The sequence below is a fragment of the Epinephelus moara genome, chromosome 9, assembly GCF_006386435.1.
Source record: "Epinephelus moara isolate mb chromosome 9, YSFRI_EMoa_1.0, whole genome shotgun sequence".
Taxonomy (NCBI): domain Eukaryota; kingdom Metazoa; phylum Chordata; class Actinopteri; order Perciformes; family Serranidae; genus Epinephelus; species Epinephelus moara.
In genome coordinates this window covers 38,067,122-38,091,269 of record NC_065514.1, presented here as the reverse complement: position 1 = coordinate 38,091,269, position 24,148 = coordinate 38,067,122, and the positions used below count along the sequence as shown (strand labels likewise).

Here is a 24,148-nt window from a genome sequence, read left to right as displayed (position 1 = left end):
AGTAATCCGTATGACATAGTGAGACAGAAAGAGAGAGAGAGACAGAGAGAGAGAGAGACAGAGAGAGACAGAGAGAGATGCAGGACAGACGGTAATGATAATAGCTTACAACAACATTAATGAAAGTAATAATATTATAAATATAGTTCTGGCTACTGTGGTACAATATGTTGAAAATATATATTAACATCTGATAGTATACATATGTGACAATAATCATATGTGTATAATAACAGCAGAAGTATGACTAATGATAACAGCAGGAGCAGGAGGCATCTGGCAGGACCACGGCAGGAGAGAGAGAGAGAGAGAGAGAGACATTTTCTGACCGTTTGTTGTATCCTTGTCTTTGTTTGCTCTCTGGCAGGCTTTGTTATTTTAGTCTTTCTTTGGTTAGACATTACGCCTGCAGTCTTTTTGCTTGAGAATGATTTATGTGATGAGATTATTAGGTTTGATTAGCAACAAAAAAAAAAAGCTTCTGTAGGAAAAGTGTCTGTCAAAAGGTGTTGTTGCAGTATCAGTTGGGAGTCTCAAAGTGTTTCAGCCCTGGAAGTGAAAGAGAACAAGGCCGCCGTGTTTTCATTTCTATCCTTTGTGTCAGCAGAGAGTGGTTTTGCTATGATTTTTAGAGTGCATGGGTCTCCTCTGTGTGTATTTCTGCATCAGCAATATTGATTGTTTAATTTACTCAAATTAGGACTTCATACTGAATTTCTCAGGATAATGAATTACATATGACAAAACAGTTAAGACAAGCAACTCTTTTCCTCTCGCAGGTGGTCTACAGAGTTGGTTTACAGCTTCAGCAGGAACCATAACTGATATGCACATGTAGCTGTATGGATGATCACCGTATTGTTTTATTCACCTGTGTTTATTTTTTATTTTCGGCTATTTAAAACTGAAAAATAAAGATTTATTGGAAAAGAATGCACAGTCTTTTGGTTGCACTTTAAGCATGTCTTTTAGTAACCAAAACATCTATTCACCTTTGATTTTATTTAAACTGTTCACCTATTTTTATAACGGCTCATAAATGTTTATGAGCTTTTCCTTTTTATACCTCTGCTCCAGCAGTAACTGGGGTCGGAGGCATCAGTGTTTTGGTTGTCCGTTGGTCCCACTCTTGTGAACGTGATATCCCAAAAACACTTAGGGATTTTTTTCAAATTTGGCACAAACGTCCAATTAAATTTCAGTGGTCAAAGGCCAAGGTCATTGTAATCTTGTCTGTCTCGTTATATCTCAAGAACACCTTGAGGGAGTTTTTTCAAATTTGGGACAAACATCCACTTTGACTCAGCGATGACCTGATTAGATTTTGGTGGTCAAAGGTCACTGTTGCCTCAGAAAACATGTTTTTGGCCATAACCCAAGAATACGCTAATTATGACAACATTTCACATAGTGTAAAACTTCAATTAGTAGCCTGGGTTACTACTTGCTTAAATCACTAAACTCAGCAGGCCTTTATTTGGGACAGGCCTTTAATTCCACAAAATTACAAATNGAGGTTTCTTATGGTAGTGCTATGTCATCAGATAAAGAGTCTCTGAGTTGTTTGGGGCCAAGAACAATAACTTCAGTTTTGTCTGAATTTAACATCAGGAAATTGGTGCTCATCCAGGTTTTTATGTCTTTAAGGCAATTATGAAGTTTAGTTAATTGATTACTTTCTTCTGGCTTCATAGATAAATAATATCATATCTTACCACGTCTTAGGCTTGCGTGTGTTTCTCCCTGTCTATCCACATTTGTAGTCTGGCTTTCAAGATGCAAATATCTCCATATTGTCCAATATATAGTTGACACTCCATCAAACTTTGTATGACAAAGTATTTCTGCAATTTGCCTTTTGTTCCAATGATTGAAGCATTCATAAGAAGACCAGCGCACCCAGACAACTGTAGCCTGATTATGCATGCATGACGTAACCAGCACAGAGCACTGAGAAGTAAGTCAAGATCATGTCGAAAAGAAAATGTCCAGAATTTTTTTTTTTTACTGCAAACAAAGTGACAAATATTATCTTGGAGGACATCATTGCACTTGGTTGACTATTTTTCTATTATCTTAGATGTAAATATTGCATGTTTCTTTCAAATAAAACACATTTTTGACTTGTGAATGAGTCAATGGAATTTCTTGCAATAATGAAAAAATACTGGCAATTATATCCGCCTGGCACAAACCACATGTTTGGACAACTGTGACGTCATAGAATGTCCCAGCATCATGGTTCTTATATTGCCAGATTCCAGAGAGTGTCCCCTCTTCATATATGGCAAAATGTGTCTACTTCCAACTTGCTATGGTGAGATACATGTAAAAATGTAGTAACACAGATTTTTTCATTTTCATTGATAAAAAAATTCATATAAAATACAGGCATATAGAAGGACATGGTAAATCTGGATAGCCCAGATTGTCCTGGAAAAAAAACACAAGATATAGCATATAGCCTTTATAATGACTGTGATATGAGCTTAAAAGTAAAGGCAGTAAAAATACCCCAAAAAAGGCCTAGGGCCCAAAGGGTTAACCAACACCTGATTTGTGTTTGCTACAGGGTATGTGCAGTGTCAGTGTTCTGGTAGGAGAAGGTTTGAAGCACACCTTGCATAGTTATTTGCATAGCTAATTAATGGAAGTATGGCAGAGTACATTTGATTTTTTTTTGTTTATACTGTTTATTTTACACCTAAGATGAATGCTTTATGCTTAGAGCTGCTGAAAGACCAAAGATTTTTTGTAAACGAAGAATTCTCTTTCACTTTTGACAATGCAGCTATATCACGATATCATTGTTACTTAAATTTTGACAAAATATCTTTGTTTTTTATTATCAGGTTCGATTGTTGCCACTAAACTGAACAGAGAAGGCTGACATCGTTTTTATGCCTCTGCACCGGTACTAGCTGTGGCCAGAGGCATTATTTTTTTCAGGTTGTCTGTTTGACGTCCGGGGCGGCATGGTGGTGTGGTGGTTAGCACTGTCGCCTCACAGCAAGAGGGTTCCCGGTTCGATCCCGGGTGTGGGAGCCCTTCTGTGCGGAGTTTGCATGTTCTCCCCATGTCAGCGTGGGTTCTCTCCGGGCACTCTGGCTTCCTCCCACAGTCCAAAGACATGCAGATTGGGGATTAGGTTAATTGATAACTCTAAATTGTCCGTAGGTGTGAATGTGAGTGTGAATGGTTGTTTGTCTCTAAGTGTCAGCCCTGCGATAGTCTGGCGACCTGTCCAGGGTCTACCCCGCCTCTCGCCCAATGTCAGCTGGGATAGGCTCCAGCCCCCCCGCGACCCTCACGAGGATGAAGTGGTTAGAAGATGGATGGATGGATGTTTGACGTCCGCTAGTTCATCCCCTTCTTTTCAACGCGATATCTCAAGAACAGTTTAACTCTTCAAATTTGGCATAAACATATACTTAGACTCAACAATTAACTATTTAGATTTTGGTGGTCAAAGGTCAAGGCCACTGTGACCTTGGTTGCCTCATCCTTGTGAACGTGATATCTCAAGAATACCGTGAGGGAATTTCTTCAAATTTGGCACAAACATTTACTTGGACTCAACAATGAACTGATTAGATTTTGGTGGCCAAGGGTCAAGGTTAATGTGACGGTGCATCCGTCTCATTCTTGTGACCACAATATCTCAAAAACACCTCAAGGGCTTTCTCTCTTTTACACACCCGAGAACTAGGACTGAAGAATAACATGACTACCATGTGTTGGTGAAAGGTCAATGTGACCTCAAAAACATGATTTTGGCCATAACACAGGAATTGCGCTAATTATGAGAAATAATAGGATAAAATGATGACGTGATGATGAAAGGTCAAAGGTCAGCTTCACTGTGACATCATAATGTTCGTCATAAAACACTTTTTGCATTTTTTTTTTGCCATTCAACGTCATATTTGTGGAACAGAAGGCGATACATTTGGTTAGATACTGAGTTGGTGTCACTCATCCTGGGTGCAATTGTGCTGATTGTTTAGATCTTCTGTGCTGTTGGGGGAAAAATGTTGAAACATGCACACGTGTTTTCACAGACATGCATGTAAACTGTAAGAGAAGCTTAAGACAATCGTTGGATAAGATAAGATAAGATAAGATACACCTTTATTGATCCCACAATTGAGAAATTCCAGTGTTATAGCAGTCAAGGAGAAAGAGTCAGATTAAAAATGTCAAAATTTAAACTTAAAAACTTAAAACTTAAAAACTAGACATACAAAAGAAAGTACAAAAATACAAGAAATGGTGATAAATAATAATGATAATAATAATAATAATTAATGATTATAATAATAATGGTAATAATAAAACCCTTGTTAGTATAAAAATCCATTTGTAACAGCAGCAAGACTTAACACTGACCATAACCCAACACAACAACAGGAAAGGGATCTTGGCTCTATAGCTGCCATAGCCAGATCACAGCAGTGTTGCTGAGTCACTGAGGGGACATGGGCAGCGTGTGTATTGTTGACAGATGGCCCAGGTAAAGTGATGCTGAGTAATATTAAGGCCCTCCCTCCCATAGCTCGGTTCTGTGCATGTCCAGCACTTGCGGATAATTTACAACACCTAGTTAAATGGCAACAGGGCCTCTGTGCTGACAGGAGTATATTAACATTTGTTTCATGGTTTCTCTCTCATCATAGACATTGCTCCAATCCTCTGGTTGTGGCCATATTAGTTTAGTTACAGTAAATTCTGGAGGTGTAATGGCTCAAATGGCAAATGTAGTGTAATTGACCATGTAGTTTCAGCTGTCCAACAGAAGAGTAATGTCTTACTGGGTGCTCTGATGTCCTGAGTTTTTCTTTTCAGTGTAAGTAGGGTTTTCCTTTGCTAAGTAATCTGAAGAACATTTTGTTATATTGCTCTGTAATGTTATCTTGTACAATCCACTCACTTTTAATATAGTTCCTTATCCCTAATGTGCTAATTATTCTGTCAGAGGGAATGCACACAAGTCTTTGGTCACTATGAAATGAGTGTGATATGACCAGTACAAGGGGGGATGGTGGATTTTATCACATGGGGACATAATTTGTGCTGATGACAGCGCAGGGGGTCTGCCATAGCACCACTGCTATACATAGTTAGGGTCAAATGCAAGTGCAAAATCATTTCTTCTTCTACTTGGGTCAACCGATGATACTAATAATAATCAAAGTCAGTTTTGCTTTTAGAATATTGAATTATAGTGTATTCTTCAAAAAAGCAGTTAGTGGTATATGATCAAAACTGGAATTTAAGGGTTAATTTTTAATTGTGATTAATTAAATAATATAAATTAAACAAGAACCACTTCATGAAAAAAATGAAAAAGAAATTGGGAAAAATGTTGATCTTTATTGATACAAATACAAATATTGTAGGTTAAAATTCCCAACTTCAGGGCATGGAGTGCTAATTGAAACTTAAAATATACAAATATATTAAAAATACAAATAATACATAGGACCAATTCTTTGGCTGCCTACCCCACTCTCTCCTATCTTATAAAAGTTTCCAGAGATTGTCATAGTCATGCTTTTTGTTCTCATTATTTCTTGCCCTTGCTTGCTGGCCATAGTTATCCTCTATGTGAAGAAAACAAGCTCATTATGGTTTTGTTAGAATGACTGAGCAGAAATCTTATGCAAGCACATGACATTACTCTTCCAGTTGATTTTTAAGAAAACTACATATTTTCTTGAAAATGCCCAACATTCAAGTGTGGATTTTTAAAAAAAAACCCAAAACACTGAAGATAAAATAGTTTTGGGGCTGAAAATAATTTCTCACCTTCCTTTTAATATCAATGTTTAACCCTTTGGGCCCTAGGCCTTTTTGGGGTATTTTTCCTGCCTTTACTTTTAAGCTCAAACAACAAATCCAAAACAAATCTGTGTTACTAAATTCTTACATTTTTACATATATCTCACCATAGCTAGTTGGAAGTTGACATATTCTGCCATATATGAAGAGGGGAGACTCTCTGGAATCTGGCAATATAAGAGCCATGATGGTGGGACATTCTGTCACTTCACAGTTGTCCAAAACATGGTAGCCAGTATTTTTTCATTATTGCAAGAAATTCCACTGACTCATTCACAAGTCAAAAATGTGTTTTATCTGAAAGAAACATGCAATATTTACATCTAAGATAATAGAAAAATAGTAATAATATTATTCCTCACTGTATGAAGTGACTGATAACAAGATCTGTATCATGGATTGTAAAGAAATTCGTCAGGTTTTTATTTTGTAGACATTTGATCTGTATTTAGCGTAGCGTGATGGGATCACAGCACAATGATGTGTGTGGTATCATTGGAAAGCTCTGGTCCTGCGCTTTCATGTGATATGCACACCCACCTGAAGACTAAGCTCCTGCTGGTATAGCTTTTAGGGTCAGTGAGGCACGCAAACCCCCTGACCACAATAAGGTGGCAATCCCTCAGGGAGGAAAACTGAAAAATAAAATAAACAAAAAATAAAATAAAAATTAAGAAAAAATAAAAGAAAAATATCTTTCCTTCCATAGCCGGCACACAGCACGGAGTGGAGTGGAGACAAATGAGAAAACGTTTCTGTTTTGTGCCTTTTTCGGCGGATTTGATTTGAGGGGGCAAGACATTTGTTTAAGGGGGCATTGCCCCCTCTTGCCCCTGCGTAGAACCGGCCTTGGATATGCGTGGCATTTCTGTGCGACCCTGCATTCGTGAGTAATCCATCCAAGAGTAATGTGTGTGCAAAGCTGTATGAAAGCTTTGTTATACATCATTTTAGTGTAATTTTATAATTTTTTCGCTGTGCAAACATTGGACTACCGACAAGTGCTTTGTCTTGTCGGAAAGCTGCGGTTCCGCTGTTTCACGTGATCTCAGTAGCTTCTTGCTACGACGCACGGTTGCGGAGACGCAAGGGATGTAAAGGGGGGATGGCAGTTTTAGAAGGGGGATGATTTTGACCATTTTTATTTCAAGGGGGATGCCATCCCCCCCTCATCCCCCCTCAACTCGAGTACTAGATATGACTTACCGTTACGTCAGTAATTGTCAACAAACTATTCTTAAATAAAGGCTCTTTGTTTAGTATCCTCATAATATGCATCAGTAAAAACTGTTACTATGTAAAATTAGTCAGTGATTGCCACTTTTGGGCTGTGTACATTACTGTCCTCATCAGTGGACATGGACCCAGAGGGATACACTCATTAAGTTGATCAATGAGGGTGGTCTGCACAGCTGGGCAAAGCCATTTCACCAAACTTTGCACTACTTTTAAATGACACAGTGCTTTTCCTGTGTCATTTTACAGGATCCATAAACCCAAGGTCATCATCCAAAGACAACTGTCTCAACATAAAACACCAGTGTAAAAAGACACTATTTCAAATGGGAATGTAAATGATACATCTGGACAGATCGTCCAGGGTAGATTGAGTCTTTTGTGACACTAGAGGCAAAGTTATTGTTCAGCTGCTCGTGTGTAGATTTGGCTCTGTTATTAACGTTGGCTTATTTTATTTCTTGAAAAAGACATTTGTACAAAACCAGGCTAATAATTCTCAACATATCAAAAGAAGCACTGATTTGGTATCTGTCAAGAAATGTACAGTTGCACATCCCTAAATGCAATCTATTCCATTAGCGCCAATTTTAGACCACTTAACCAATTTAGTTGACAGGATAATGGCTGTGTTTCCATTAAAGGTTACATGTGAAGTGTTAGAACTCATGTAGTGCAGGTGCCAGCCTGCCACCTATGCAAACACATGTAGTGCTAGGGAGCTGTTTTTGATGAGTGGTTCCCCGTTTGTTTATCTTGTGCAGAGGAGATGCCTCCTGAGTGTGAGAAATGTGACTGCTTTGACATTTACTGAACATTAATGGTCCTCCTATATGTATATGTGTATGTACATATATATATGTGTGTGTGTGTGTGTGTACATATATATGTGTGTGTATATATATATATATATATATATATATGTATACACACACACACACACACACATTTATATACAGATAGATAGATAGATAGATAGATAAAAACATGTTGTAAATTTTTGGAAATAATTAAGTCTGTGAATGATTGGAAATGTTTGGATCACAGGAGTCAGTAACCACAGCTGCCATTGGAGTCTGATTCTAACAATATTTGAGTAGCCTAGTCTTACACCTGCAACCGTGCAGAAACCAGGTTTAAACAGAATGAACAGTCATGCAAAAAAAGAAGCTGTGCAGCATTTCTGAGAAACATTCTGGATTTCCATGCACCCATCAAAGTCAGGACAGCAACATTCTCCTGCTCTGCTCCCTGGTATACAAGTGAGCTGCGGAAAATGAAGGCAGCTGGACGTGCCCTTGAGCGCCGATACAAGGCTTCTTGACTTACTGTCCACAAGCTGGCGTATCGGGACCACCAAAAGACTTACTCCAAGTCCCTCAAAGACGCTCGGTCACAGTTCTACTCCAACATCATCCAAAGCAGTCCTGGAAACTCCAAGCAATTGTTCTCCACTATAAGCCACCTCCTTCAACCTCAAAACCCTCCACTTACAGGAATTACACAAGATCACTGTAATAACTTCATGGACTTTTTTACAACCAAATTGATACTATTCGCTCATCCCTCTCCGTTCCTTCCCCCTTGTCTGTTCCAGCTGTCAACCCTCAGACTGGTATCATGTCGCCCCTCTGCTCCTTTCCAGAAATCACTCAACTTGAGGTGCAAGACATCATTAAAGGGATGAAACCCTCCACTTGTGCCCTCGACCCCTTTCCCACTGCCCTGGTGAAAGCGCACAGCTCTGCCCTCTGTCCTCTGATTACCACAGTTATAAACCAATCTCTTCAGACTGGCCATATACCATCTGCACTAAAAACAGCCATTATCAAACCACTTCTCAAGAAACCCACCCTTGACCCTCAGGTACTTGCAAACTACAGGCCCATATCCAATTTGCCATTTCTCTCCAAACTTCTAGAGAAAGTAGTTGCCGGCCACCTACAGGATCACCTCCAACACAACAACATCTTTGAAAAGTTTCAATCTGGCTTCCGCTCCGCCCACAGCACGGAAACAGCTTTACTGAGAGTTACAAATGATCTGCTGATGACTGCTGATTCTGGTTCACCATCCCTCCTCATCCTCCTCGACCTATCTGCAGCATTTGATACGGTCGACCATCACATACTGCTCCAGCATCTACATGACTCTGTTGGCCTCAGAGGCACAGCATTGAGCTGGTTTGAGTCCTACCTCACTGGCAGGTCAGAATACGTTGCCATGGGAGGATCAAGGTCTCGCTCACATGCTGTTGGCTGCGGGGTTCCACAAGGATCGGTGCTTGGACCCATCCTGTTTATTCTCTACATGCTCCCCCTCGGTAAAGTCATCAGACGCTTCGGGATATCTTTCCACTGTTACGCAGATGACACGCAATTATACATCAAAACGGACACTCATCCATCACCATCAGCAGTATCACCTCTCTCCATGCTCACTGCATGTCTGGAGGAGATAAGGGCGTGGATGAGACATAATTTTCTCCAGCTGAACAGCTCGAAAACTGAAGCCATCCTCATTGGTTCCCCTCATCAGATTCGAAACTCCTCCATAACCTGCATTACTTTCTCTGGCAAGGACATCCCTCTATCATCAACAGTCACTAACCTTGGTGTCAGGTTCGACCCCCAGCTAACCTTTGAGGCCCACATAAATCACCTCTGCAAAATATCATTTCTCCACCTGAGGAATATAGCCAGACTTCGTCCCACACTCACCTTAAGAGATGCAGAGAAGCTCGTCCACGCCTTTGTCTCCTCCAGACTCGACTACTGTAACGCACTTCTCAGCGGGATTCCCAGCAAGAGCATACAGAAATTACAACACATTCAAAACAGCGCCGCTAGAATCCTGCTGAGAGTACGTAAATATGAGCACATCACACCCATTCTTCACTCACTACACTGGCTACCCATCTCCGCTCGGATCGACTACAAAGTCTCCCTCCTCACATTCCTGTGCATCCATGGCAACGCCCCCCAGTACCTCAAAGAACTCCTCACCCCCCAGACCTCAGCACGCTCACTCCGCTCCACCAACAGCCACAGACTTCTCCCCCCAAGGACTAAGAGCCGCACACTGGGAGATCGAGCCTTCTGCTCCTCTGCTCCTCGACTGTGGAACACCCTCCCAGAACACCTGAGGGTTCCACAGTCAATTGATTGTTTTAAAAAGGGCCTTAAAGGTACCTTTTAAAAAAATCTTTTAATCTGTAATTTTTGCTCGTGTTACGTTGATAACTGCTTTTAACTCTTGTTTTAACTTATTTTTTTTCTTTTCTTGCTGTTGTAGCACTTTGAGATTTTCCGTTAAATATAAAGTGCGTTACAAATAAAATGTATTATTATTATTATTATTATTATTATTATTTAAGTGTTGATTTAGAATTGGAATGTCAAAGTTATGAATGAAGCTTCAAACTAGTTAGTAGAGCCCTAGTAATGACTCACTTTTATTGAGCTGTTGTAAAGTATGTCAGGATTGTTCTGCAGTCCTGCTGTAAAGCTTATTTTTCCTGACACCATATTATGTACAATCTTCCCGGCCAGGAAATGCTGTGATGAAAGCTTCTAAACAAGCACATGGGATTGGTTTGTGGACGTCCTGTGTTCATCCTGAGGTTACAAGTGCTATAAATTCAGAAAGGACAGTGTGCTGTATACCCAGAGAGTCCTAGCAGGGAGGCCACCAACTTCACAGCATTGTCTGTGCACAGGGGGGATGCTTCCTGTGTTTTAACTGCTGTGGTAACACAAGGACTGACATGCTCTGTCTGTGTGTCTGTCTGCTTAAAGATAAATTAGACCAGCCAGTGGGTCTTAACAAGTTTACATGACATGATTATTTCCCCTCTTAATGTCCTTTCATATTGTGGTGCTGATTAAAATGATCCCAGGTAATCCATGGAAATACAGCCAAGTCAGATCACTACATTTTGTACAATGTCCAAAATTGAGCAGATCAGTCTTTTGAACACTATACAGAGCAGTCTTTAATCTGTTACAAGGTCACATTTGAACTTTGAAAATGCTCAAATCAAATGTGTATTGATTTAGCAGCATGTACAATGAAAGCCATACACTTAACCAGCCCTAATCTGACTTGCCATTAAAATGAATGAAGCACTGATGTAGAGAAGTCACAACTTGTCTTTGCACAAGAAAAAATTGGGGAGTGCTGCACTGGGTCAAGACACTAGGTGTAGGTAAATTGTAAAAAATCAAGGTGCTTGTCAAGGATAGGGCAAATGAGCACATAGGAATAAAAAGCAATGACTGTCTCAGCTCACTCTCAGTGTAGAAGTCCATGTTGTGGGCTGGCAGTCAAAAAAGGCATGAAAGGCACTCTGATTATATTTAAAAATCCTTTAGTCACATGGGATAGACCAATGCATTTCGACTGTAGACATTCTTCATCAGGGTATCCTGAAACATACCAGTCATCATCAGGGTATCCTGATTCTTAGATTCATTGATGGATAGATGGATAGATGGATGGATAGATGGAAATCCATTCACATGATAAGGTTGGTCTATCCTCAGGGTATCCTGGTCTGTCAAGGATTGACATTTGTCTCAGCCAGTCATACATGGGGATTGTCCTACCACAGCTACACCTAGGATTCAACACTTCAGGGTACCATGAAGAATAACTGTCAAATCCAGCTTTCAAAATGTCTGCTCAGTGAGCTATGGAGAAAAAAACCCAATATTTCTCAGCATAAACATGATTTTATTTTTTGTGTTTTTAGGAGCCATTTGAGGATGGGTTTGCCAATGGTGATGAGCTGACTCCGGCTGAGGAGGCTGCTGCTAAAGAAGCAGCCGACTCCAAAGGTGTGGTCAAGTTTGGCTGGATTAAGGGAGTGCTGGTGAGTCACCTTTTTACAATACAATGATTTCTTTCAAGCCCTGCTTCTTTTGTTGTCACTAAGTCTTCTCTGTTCATTACTTGTTGTTTTCTAAGAGATTTCTTCAAGTCATTCAAAAGCACTGCCAAAATCCCAGAGTAAAGTCAGAGAATATCTGAAAGTTTCAGAAAACACATCGTATTTGTGCTACTGTTAGAATCAGTAAAATAGCTACTGATACTGCTTTTGTGCTGTTAAAGGTGTGATGAATTGTACTGTGAGCCAAAACTACTAAAGCATATTGAAAGTAATATATATGATACATGCAAAGATATGTATTTTTTGATCAGAAGAGTTCGGATGAGTGAGATGAGACCATCATCACAGTGCACAGCAGCATGTATAAGAAAGCAAAACTAAAAGTAACAAAAGTATTAGCACTAAACAAGCTGCACAAAAGAAACTAAATGTTACTTAACTTTTTGCAGCTTGCATCCTGGAAGAGGAATAGCTTTACTGTATGTCTACCTTACCAATAAATGTCTTAAATTTTGGAGCTTTTCTATAATTAGGGACAACAATTTTGATGTGTGTAGGTCTTCATGTTGTGTTCTCATAGTCCCACTCTGTTCATAGGTCCAAGTGGTCAGTTATACTCAAAGAAGTGGATCACAGGTGATTGGTGTGCCACTGTATCATTTGAAGTTTATGTGTAAATAGATGACACTCTGTTAAGGATTTTGGACCATCAGTGTGAATTACTTGTGGCTTAGGTAGTGGCTGGTTGGCTAGTTGGTTGTTAAAACTACAGCTCTACACTTCTATTAAAAGAACTTTTGGACATATTTGCTGAAACTATCATTGCGTGTGAACTGCAGTCAAACTGTCAAACTAGGCAGCACTGATGAAAAATGAATCAAGATTCCTTTACTGTGTTGACTCCGGGGGTTTTTCGGACCTAATTGTATTGCGGAGTTTTGCACAGCGGCGACCGGATCTTTTGCTCTTAAACCACAAAAAAATGTGATGGCACAACAGTCTCCTTCAGTACCTTATTCTGTGCTTTCTTTTGATTTTCACATTGGCTAGTCATCCTATTTAATCTGTCTTCTGATTAAATCGTAACCGTTGAAACAAGTTGTAGGAAGCCTCTGCAAGTAATTGATTGCTGGCAGACACTCTGTGCTGCTGCTGCAATAAAATGGTTAATCAGCAGTGCCGTGCACTGTAGAGCTGATGCACTGCTGGTTCTGCCAGCCTGAATAGAATATAATGTCTATAGCCGTTTTGTACAGCCTTTATAGACTGAGCTGAGTTGTGATGCGCGGGTCGACCCGTAACCCGCGGGACCTGCAAATGGACCCGCGGGTCGGGCAGCAGTGATCGTCTGTTAAATCAGTCTGTAAATGATATTTTGACATTATTGGCTATTACTGTCATGGCATCCGAAGGTACTGATGCGTTGAGCAGGTGACAGTCCGCGGTCGTTTTCAAAACACACTTGTGTCACGCACTCCAAAAGAAACTTGTTGAAACTTTAAACAATAATTTATTGTACAAAACGGGGGAAACAAACGTTGACAAAAACGGTTCCATAATTCATATTAAATTCAAAAGATAACGAAAAAACAGCTACAAGTTAGAGGGAATAGTGATAAAGTGGTAAAACTTGGCATTGATCCACAGCCTCAGACGGATGCGCTCAAGCGTGCCGTGCGCACAAGCTCAGTTGGTAGGCTATACTATATTTTCACATTTTTAACAATGCAATTTAAAAGTTTTGATTTTTATTGATAACCTACATTTACCAACAACAAAAAGACTACATTTAGCACCAAAAAAAATGTTAAGGAAAAAAAAAAAAAAAAGTAAATAAAAAAACGAATATCGAATACCAAATTTTCATAACGAATACCTACCCATAGAAACGAATATTCGAATATCCGAATATTTGGGTACAGCCCTACCAAACAGTACACTAAAACATGAGACTCCTATTGGCTGTTTTCGTACAGCTGTGGTAGATTCTAGCAAATACCATTAGAAGCACCACAAAGAGGACCATGACAGACTATCTGTGCGTTTCAATCCCCATACTATATAGCATGCCAGAAAAAGATTTAGTACAGAACAAATAATACAGAACACATAGTATGTCAAATGCAATATACCAAAAATACCAGGATGTTCTACTACATCTGGTCCGATTTTGCAGTTTGCAAGCCAGCATGCTTTTCTGGCTATTCTGACCCAGTTTTCTGCACAGTGAAAGATACGCCACATCCACTGAGCTGCAAAGAGATGACAGCTGATTGACAGCTACCAGAGGTTGTAATGACGGATGACAGTGCATTCAAGCAACTGATGACCAGTCGAAAAGTAATGATAGGAATATTAATTGTTTAAGTGAACAAAATAATCATGAATATTACCAACAACAATAGCACATAACTATAAAAATAACAATGACAGAGAACTGTAGAAGTAATTTCCTGTCACAAATATCATGTTAGAATCTACAGTCTATGTAGTTATAACTTTAAAGTTAAACTGTATACATTGCAAAGTAACAATGGCAGAGCTCTCTGGGTTGATCTCCATCTCTGGCGAACTCGGTAAGTGGCGTTTTTCTTTTATATCCAAGGTAACAGATATAAAAGTAAGAGTGTCAAAGTTCAGGGCGTCATGAGAAAGTAGTATGTCCCATTTGTGTGCATACTGCCAAAAAACAGTTTCAGGAAATCATTTTTATAAAAATTCCCGAATGTAGCTTTATTACTGAGGAAATAGTTACTTAGGTCCAGTGAGAGAAGTGGTTCATGTTGGGCTCTGTTTGACAGCTGTTTAATTTTATTGAAAGTGTAGTCTGCAGATGATGACACTTGTCTGGATATTCTCATCCTTGTTTTAGTTTGACATGAAAAGTCCTTACTTCCTCTTTAAAACAAACCTCAAACTAATCCTCATGTGTCTGGCTTTCTAATGGCTTTTATCAAGCAGTGCAGGATAATATCATCTGATATTATAATGTATAAGGTACTCAGGTGATCCTTGCTGGGAGAGGGGGGTCAGCTGAAGAACTGTACCCCTGCAGCTGGAAGGGCTTTATGTGACGTTATGTCTGTGTTTGGTCACAAGCAGGCAGACAATAAGATGATAGGACTCTATTTGCAGGGTGGAAGCATTTTAACCTACACATAGCGATCACTTTGGAAAACAGTTTTGTAAGCAACATACAGGCGATCAATACCAATGAAAGAAGCACAATCCTTGTTGTAGTTCAGAAATGATTTTGTTTGTATTTCCTTTATTACTAGATTTTGATGAGTTTGGCTTCAACAAAAAACAAAAAAAAACAAAAGGTATAATGTCATAAGAAGATAAAAGGTATGAGAGTAAAGGGTTAATTGTATGAGATAAAAGTCATAAAAATAAAGCTGTAATTCTTTGAGATCAGAAATTGAAGTTGAAATGTTGTGAAAAAGTGAAATACCAGTATTATGATAATAAATGGTTATTTTCAGTTTTGTTGTATTGCAGTCTTCTCTAAATATTCACACTTAATTTTGATAATATTGTGACTTTTTCACTTGCTGCTCGTGTTATTTTGTTTACATTCCAGCCTTATTCAAGTAATATGACTTCTCGTTTTCAAACTAAGTCTTTATCTCGTAACATTGCTTTTTTTTCTCACACAATTTTTTTTTTTAGAATTTACTGCTCAAATTTTGTCAAATTTTCCCCCATCAGAGGCTTTAATGTATTAAACACATACACTGTGAAAAAATGGACATAACAACTGTGATGTCACCCATTGGTTTGTAGACCCGTTTTGAAGCCTTGAGTTCAGCATTTCAGCCATCGCCATCTTGGTGTTTTGGAGCCAGATGTGACCATAGCTGAATGAGAAAGTGGAGCTGTGGAGGAGCGAGGGATGGATTTGACTGCGAAGCCAAGAACACTATAAGCAGGCAGCCTGCTATCTGTCCAGCTGTTCTGTCTAACTCAGTGCTGTGTCCAGTAGTGTGTGCATGTGTGTGCTTGAGCCTTTTTGACTTTTCAGGTCGTTGAATCTCACAATTTGGGTTTCCATCCTGTTGGCAGAAGAAAATGCAAATGTATTCGCTTTTAAAAAAACAAACAAACCAATAAAACACTGGCTTCAGTCCCTGTAGATGTTTTTCCCCTTCATGACAACTGAACGGGGGTTGAATTTTTACATAACTCACTTGTTTACATTTTAATAAGGCTCAAAGTTACACATGATTAGGGATGGGGCTGTCTGCTGATAGGGTCCTTGGACTCTTAGTCAGATCCCCCCCTCACTCCTCAACAGTGCTTGCCTCTCCCCCAAGGTCACTTCTTGCAACAGCCAAAATGCTGAACTTGAGGCTTTAAAACAGGAGCCCTACAAACCAATGGGTGATGTCATGGTGGCTATGTCCACTATTTTTACAGTCTATGATTTTAGACAGCTACCTCTCACTGGCATGAGCCACATGCTGCTGTAACTTTGTTCTTGACCCTTTTCTCAATCTTTCCCTAAAAATGTATATTGAAATCTTGCTATGTGTTTCAGTTAAGCATTAAAAGTTCACGCAGATATTATAATGGTGGAAAACTATAAGTAAAACCTTGCCATCACAGGAAAAATAACAGTCCCTCCTCTCTGCAGGTCCGCTGCATGTTGAACATTTGGGGTGTGATGCTCTTCATCCGCATGTCATGGATCGTGGGTCAGGCTGGAATCGGTAAGCAGAGATCACCAATGAAAAGCTGACAGTTTTAATAGAAATCCTATCACTTATTTAGAATAATTTTGAGGTCTTAATTGTGAGTTTGTACTTTGGACCTGGAAAGATGTGTTTGCAATCTGCCTGTGGTTGAAGGTGTGACAATGCTGTTGCTTCACATGAAAAAGCAGATTGTGTAAGACTCCTTGTTCCTCTTCAGAATGTTAAATAGTTGTGTTCAGAATGTTAAATAGTTGTGATAAGTTCCACTTATCCAGTCTGAAGACTCTGTCATATTAGCTATCACTTCACATTATTAAAATCCCAATTTCTGATAAGTGGGCAGTGCCCTCACAGAAGCTTTTGAATATGTCAGGGTGACAGCAGGAGCATATTGATGCTACAAACAAACGGACACCTTGTATTTCGTCGTTTAGATGACTTATAAATGGGACTGGGAGATGTTGAGAAAATCACATATCACAATAATTTGGACCAAATACCACAATATTGATATTGTGATGATATTGTAGGGTGACTATTTGTGCTTTCACAAAATATTTGTACAATGAGAATTTTGATAAATAATCCTTAGTAATGTAGATACATTGACTCTGGGTAAAGTCAAATAACAGAACAGCTTTAACAGTAATTACAAATAACGTCTACTTGTATTATTACTTTTCCCAAGCATACCTGAAGTCAAAGTTACTGTCACATGATACAATTTTCGAAACATTTTTGCATTTATAGCAAAGCAAAACCTTGACAAAAAAATGAACAGTCATGATGTTCCCTGTAATGAATGATACTGTTTGTCAGGTCTGTACAGAGTGATTTCCAAACGGGAAACCAGTTGCTGCCTGAAAGGTTGCACAGAAGACTGGAAAATGCATCAGTATTGTGAAGTATAGATGTGCAAAAATACCTTAATAGTCTGATGTAGGGCTGGGTGATATGGACTAAAATTCATATCTCTGTATTTTCTATGAACTGAGCTACACGCTCAGTTGCAAGTCAAAGCCACATGTGGGATGTTACAAGCACTTTTATAAAAACAGATCAAAATAAAATGCAAGGACAGGGATTTTTTGCTGTTTGAAAACAGACAACTGCACAACATGTAAAAAAAAAAAAAGATATAAAATAAATACCAAGATTGTACAATAACGTTGTGCACATAGCACTGGAGCTACAGAGGTTTAAAGATTTACAGCACAGGACACAAATCTATAACATGGGTACAGAAGTATCTAGTAGGTTTCAAATGATTAAAAATCTTTGTGGGGGAGTTAAAAAGTCATTTTCCATGGCTTTTCAGATGAATCTAGTGCTGGAAAATGATTGATATATCTTTATTTAATTAGGCTATTTATCTTATTTATGCATAAAGCATCAACAGAGAGGCCGAGGGAGAGGCACTTTGTCCGCGTTATACGTCTTGTATATGAAATGTCTGTGTTGTTGCTGCATTTTTTAAACCCATCAGGTGCCGATTTTAATGTTACTTAATAGTGTTGCACGGTATACTGGTACCAACGGTAGACCGTGGTACTAAAACACCACGGTACATATGATACATAATGTTGGAGTACCGTAGTACCGCGGTACCTCACAGTACCTCACGGTACCCCTACTGTGGGATAAGTTCAAAGTCCAATCGCAAGAGGGTGAGTGTCCATGCGCCGTCCAATAATGGCGCGCGCTGGCCACCTGGCACTCAATATGCTGCTGCATTGGTTTGTGTTCCAGTGACATTTCAGGTATGAGCTGAGCTATTGAGTATCTTTAAGCAGTGAAAGTTATTATTTATTTCTTTTTACTTGCAGGCTAGATTTGTTTATATATGCTACAGTGATTTGTTTTCCACTACAGAGCTCTACGGTGCGAGCATTTCACTCGCATTTGCGACTAAAAATAGTTTTGTGCGAGCAAAAGAAATCATACAGGAGCACACAAGACACTGCTTCTGGAAAGAGATGTGGCTCATTTTTCATGGCTGTGACTACCACAAACTAAAATCTACTCACAATAGTCTTATTCAATAGAGCCCTTGTGCATTACACAAGGCAGCAAATTAAAATCAACAAATTAGGAAATCAAATGTGATGTAGAAAACAAAAGACATTAACAGGACCCAAGTAAACAAAATAACACTGATTCTAGTAATAACAGGTCAAAGAAATAAAGAGACAAAACAAGTTAAGTTCCAGAGAGGTACTACAAATGTATGTAAAGGTAGACAAACTAAAAAAAAGATGAGAGTTACTCAGGCAGCCATTGATTTGGATGGAAACAGAAATGCCTGAGACAGAGATCTCCAAACCTGGACACCTGAAATCAAACTATTTGCATGGAAATATATTGCTGGAGAGAAGTGACAAAATCTATGCTACTCCCCTGTAACTGGAGGCAGATAATCCAGGCTCCAGGAGAGTCAAAGCAGTCAGCTGCCCAGGAGTGTTTGTTGCAGAGCCAATGTTTGACTTTGATGTGACAAAGACTGCACAGAACTGACAAATTCAGATCTCACTGTCCATAAAAGTTAGCAAGCAGTGTGGCACACAGTTCGCATGTCTTGACATCTTGGTGCTTGCTGGGTGGTCATTTCAGACTGTGTGTTCAACACTGTGTGTCACGTCTTCTCTCACTTCACACACAACACAACTCCCCACTGTCCCTGACCACCCAGCCCTTGTTGATCATTCTCCACTTTGATGTGAAATATCAGCAGACAGTGACACATGTGGCCGACTTCACTGCAGCGGCTCGCCTTTGTGGCTGTGCTGTTACTTTTCACGGAGCTCTCAGAGTTATTGGAAGGCCTGCTAGAAAACTGTTAACAGTGTTGCACATTCTTTTCATTCAAGAGATTCATAAAGGTCATACAGTTTTTTCTTTTGCAGCTCTCTCCTGTTTAATCGTTGCCATGGCTACCGTAGTGACGACCATCACCGGCCTCTCCACCTCTGCCATTGCCACCAACGGATTTGTTCGAGGAGGTATGCATCGCTTCTTTTTGTAGACTGATGACAACGGTGACTTTATTCCTCCTGCTGTTTGGTGTTACACTAGTTAATCCACCTGTGCACAGTCAGGTGAAGGAAGGGTTAAATACTCATCTCTACCAGCTATCTCGGTGAGAGGAAAAATTCCGTTAACTGGGTGGTCCCACATGGATATTAACACATTCCTCAGTCACTGAATCAGGCAAAACAGGCTTGTAATTAGTTCAGTACTTCACAATGAGATAAAGACTAAATCTTATTGGAGTAGAAATGATATTTTTATAATCCTTAAAATGGATTCTTTCCAGAGGTGCACAATTAATCAACTATTAATCACATCAGGATTTTGGCTTCCCACAATTAAATGAACATGATCAACTGACATATTGATGTTTAGAATGGGTACTCCGCTCATAGAAGACTCTGCTGCATATCAAATCAAGTGCCTCCTAAGCTAACAGGCACAGCTGTCCTGCCGCTGCATTAACACCCTGCAGCGGCAGACTCTGACAAACTTTACTGAATGTTGCAGCTGCAGTCCAGAGAAGAAGAATCATATACAACAGAGAGCAGATGGCAAAACCATAACCAAATGTCTGGAGCAGAAGGTGGAGAGCTAGTCCCCTTGGTACGGATCATCATCCGTTGTTTGGAAGTATTTTGGATTTAGGGCAAGTGATGTTAAGCAAGAACCAGCCGGAAGCAGCAAATTCTTGTGAACACAATGGGCTCTAGTTTCCCAGCGCAGCGCAGGGTGGCGCAGGGTGACGAACCCTGCGCAGGGCTAGTTTCGAGCAGCGCAACCCGAGGCGCACTCAGTTTGGTAGTTTGGCAGACCGAGGTGCGCTGAGATGGGTGTGGCGGCGCAGCAGGGGGAGGTGTCGACAGATCCAGCTTGGCGCAGTGACAGTTTCGTGCCAAAAGGCTTCGCCGAAGGTGCGCTAAAAGCTCGCCAGCTGAAACCAGGTCTACTGTCAGTGCAGGCGGAGCGCAGCCGGTTTAAGCCGAAGTTTGGCTGACCGGCAGACAGTGCGCATACGTCACCAGAACCTCACAGGCAGGTTTCCAGAATATCAGGCACATTAACAATGCAATAAATACCCAAAAAAACACTATTCAATGCAACTATCTGCAATCAGCATATAAATGTATCTCTATATCGACTGTCCCGTCACATCTGATGTCAGATCAAAGGGGATTGGCACCGTTTGGCACGTATAATGGAAACCCAACTTGATTTGATTAACACAGCTGCAAACTAATGAGTTCACATCCCTCTCAGCCAACCACAAACAGACACAGCATTAGATAGGGAGTATATATTCAGCATCTGTCATCTTAGAAAAGTCAAAAGAAAAGAAACAGAGTGAGACTGCGAGAGAGAAACGCAACATTGATTTACAATTGTGGTGACCTCCTCCCAGGCTACCTTTGCATCATCAGCCCGTGGAGGTCTGCTCGCAGTTCCGTATATTCGGACACTGCGAGCTTGGACCTCCCGGACCAAAACATCAGTTTCCTCCTGGGAGAAGTTTGGCTGTCTGACGCTGCTGCTCTCTTCTGCCATGGCGAATTGAGTAAACTCTCATTACGCCTTTGCGTGGCGCAGTTAAGGGCGAGGAGAGGGGCTCATTTGATTGGTGTGATGTGTGTAAAACCCACTCCACGCCTTCTCTCCTCCCTCTTTCCGACTTGCGCAGGTAGGAGGGACGGAGGTGGGAAAGAGGAGTAGCTGCGCCAGGCACACGGTGTGCCAAACTTGCAAAATCCACCTGTCCACACCCAGTTGGCAAAGCGCAGGTGCGCTGCGCCCCCGCCTCGCCCGGTCTGCGAAACTAGAGCCCAATATCTCAAGAAAGCCTTGAGGAAATTTTTCATATTTGCCCACTTGGACTCAATGATGGACTGATTAAAATTTGGTGGTCAAAGTTCAGAGATCACCGTCATTATTATATAAATGATAAAATGAGGTGATGACATTTTAAAATATATTTAAAAAGGTCAAAGGTCAACTTCACTGTGATATCACAGTGTTCTGCATAAACACTTTTGGCCATTACTCAACATCATAACTCAGGAACAGAAGAGGTTACATTTGATCAGATACTTGAAGATGCGTGTGACACATCCATATTTTCACAGACATGGATGTAAACTGTAACTGCAACTTGACTGGTGTGCAGAGGCATACAACCGAAGGTGGTAATTCAAGTTTTTTTGTGCAGCAAGCACATTGCAATGAAGACGGGAACTGTGTTTTTTTTTTTTGTTTTTTTTTGCTAATGTCAGCAGTATAGTCCTTGCACAGCCACTTATCTGTACACTATACCAGCTACTTTAAATCACCCCCATATTAGCACCTGCTTTGAACTCTCTTTCATTCTATTATCATAACTTCTCAGTGAAGCCATACACAGTGGCCTCATGTATGTATTAGCTTGTCCCTGGCACTCCTGCTACACAGTAACAGTTGAATGTAAGCCGATGGTGAAATGTGCAGACTTATTGAGGTTAGGTCTAACTTGTGCGGAGTTCCTTCCCGCTGAGTTCTTCTTTTGCTTTTCAGTGAGATAAGAGATCAGTGAAATGTCAAAGCAGAGATTAGTTGAGGGTTGTTACAGTAGAGTTGGCTTTAGCCATAGTTACAGTTTGTAAAAAAAAGGGTTTTCTACTCATGGGATTTGGCTCTGTTTGGTGGCAGAGTGTCACAGATTGTTTAAAATACTAATTCCCAAAATTGACCGAAGAGGGGCATGCCCAATACATGAGAAGGAGCATGGCAGGTGCACCTTTACATTTATCACATGTAGGGTCCACATCTGGATATATTCATGCCAATTTGGCTTTAGATATATGGACACGATGGATCACTTTAAACTGCAAGAGTGCATGACAAGCGTACATTGACGAGGAGTGTATACAATTAAGCACTGAGTCCCATGTGTCATCACTGAGAGTAAAACCTAGGCCCTGTTCCCAGGCAGTTCTTATAGCCGCCATTAAGGGGCAATGTAGCTTTGAAATAAGATTGTGAAGATGAGACATAATGCCTTTCGAAATGGGGTTGACAGAGAGAAATATATCAGTCGGATTGACTGGAGGTTCATGAGGAAATTGTGATACTAAACATTGTACATGATGCCTGACTTGCAAGAATCTAAAAATGTGTGTTTTGGATATACCAAAGATTTCTGACAATTGATAAAAAAGGAAGCAAAGCGATTTTTGAAAGAGAGATCACCAAAGCATCTCAAGCCTTTTTTGTGCCAAATCTTAAATGGGGCATCAGCCAATGAGGGAGCAAATAGATGATTAGCTGCAATAGGACTTCGGAGTGAGAAGGCCTGCAGTCCAAAATGTCTCCTGAACTGGGTCCGGATTTGTAAGGAATGCTTAACGACAAGGTTGCTGATAGAAGTATCAGAGGTAAGTGGAAGTGCAGCACCTAAAAGGGTAGGCAAAGAAACTGGATTACTGGCACAGACTGCCATTGCTACCCAAGCTGGACATGAGGGTTCAAGGTGAAAGTGCATCCAATACATCACACAACTGATATTTGCTGCCCAGTAATAGTATTGAAAATTAGGAAGAACCATTCCCCCCACCTGCTTGGGTCTCTAAAGGAATGCTTTCCGTAACTGGGGGTGTTTCCCATTCCAAATGTAGGATAGTATTAAAGATTAAAAAAAGACTTGTGAATGAGAATGGGGAGATACTGAAAAAGATTTTTGGAAAATTTTGGGAAAAAAGACAGTGGGGACCATTTGGATCAAATTTGCTTTGTCTGGTTGAACAAACTACAAATAAAGATTTAAAGAGGTTATTAAAATCTCTACATTTCCCAAGATAATTAAAGTAGTCTTTTACTACCTTCAGAGGAAAATTTCTATAATCTAGTGTAAAAGTTTGCTTGTTAATTGGATTAAGTTCACTCTTATTTAAGTTAAGTCTGTATCCCGAGAAGTGACTGAAAACCTCCAATACAGTCAGTGCTTCTGTCAATGAGGTGGCTTGTTTTGAAACAGATAGGAGAAGGTCATCTGCATATAGCGAGACCTTATGCTCAACTCCTCCCCTTAAAGGGAAATTTCGGTTTATTTCAACCCGTCTCCTATCGTCCTAAATTTGTTTCAAGTGACTAGTGACATAGAAATAATAGTTAGCATGTTAGCCGTTAGCCTAGATACAGCCGGGGCGCATAGTAGCGTCGGACCTGTTTAAACGTAAGTGAACGGGCATACCTTCAAGTGCAAAGTTAGTCCACTAAACAAATTTTTTTTCCACAAAGACCGCCTCATATCGTTAGGATAAATGTCAGAGAACATATAGAACACGACATGTAAACGTGTTGTCTTACCTTACCGGTGTGGTGCCATGTTAGCTCTGCTTTCCAAAGCTCGGCTGAAATATATCTTGCGAGCTCTAGATAAAGCCCAGCTGGATACTAACGTTACTCCAGGTGGAGGTGTCTCGTCCTC

The 24,148-nt window shown here is 40.2% G+C and overlaps 1 protein-coding gene across 1 annotated transcript in view; it reads left to right on the top strand.

The window, feature by feature from the left end:
- Positions 1-24,148, top strand: part of slc12a2 (solute carrier family 12 member 2) — a 122,824-nt gene that overhangs the window by 35,584 nt on the left and 63,092 nt on the right. Inside the window, exons 2-4 of the mRNA XM_050052657.1 lie at positions 11,831-11,950; positions 16,605-16,680; positions 19,569-19,664. Coding sequence (XP_049908614.1) covers positions 11,831-11,950; positions 16,605-16,680; positions 19,569-19,664 — 292 coding nt within the window. The remainder of the gene's footprint in view (positions 1-11,830; positions 11,951-16,604; positions 16,681-19,568; positions 19,665-24,148) is intronic.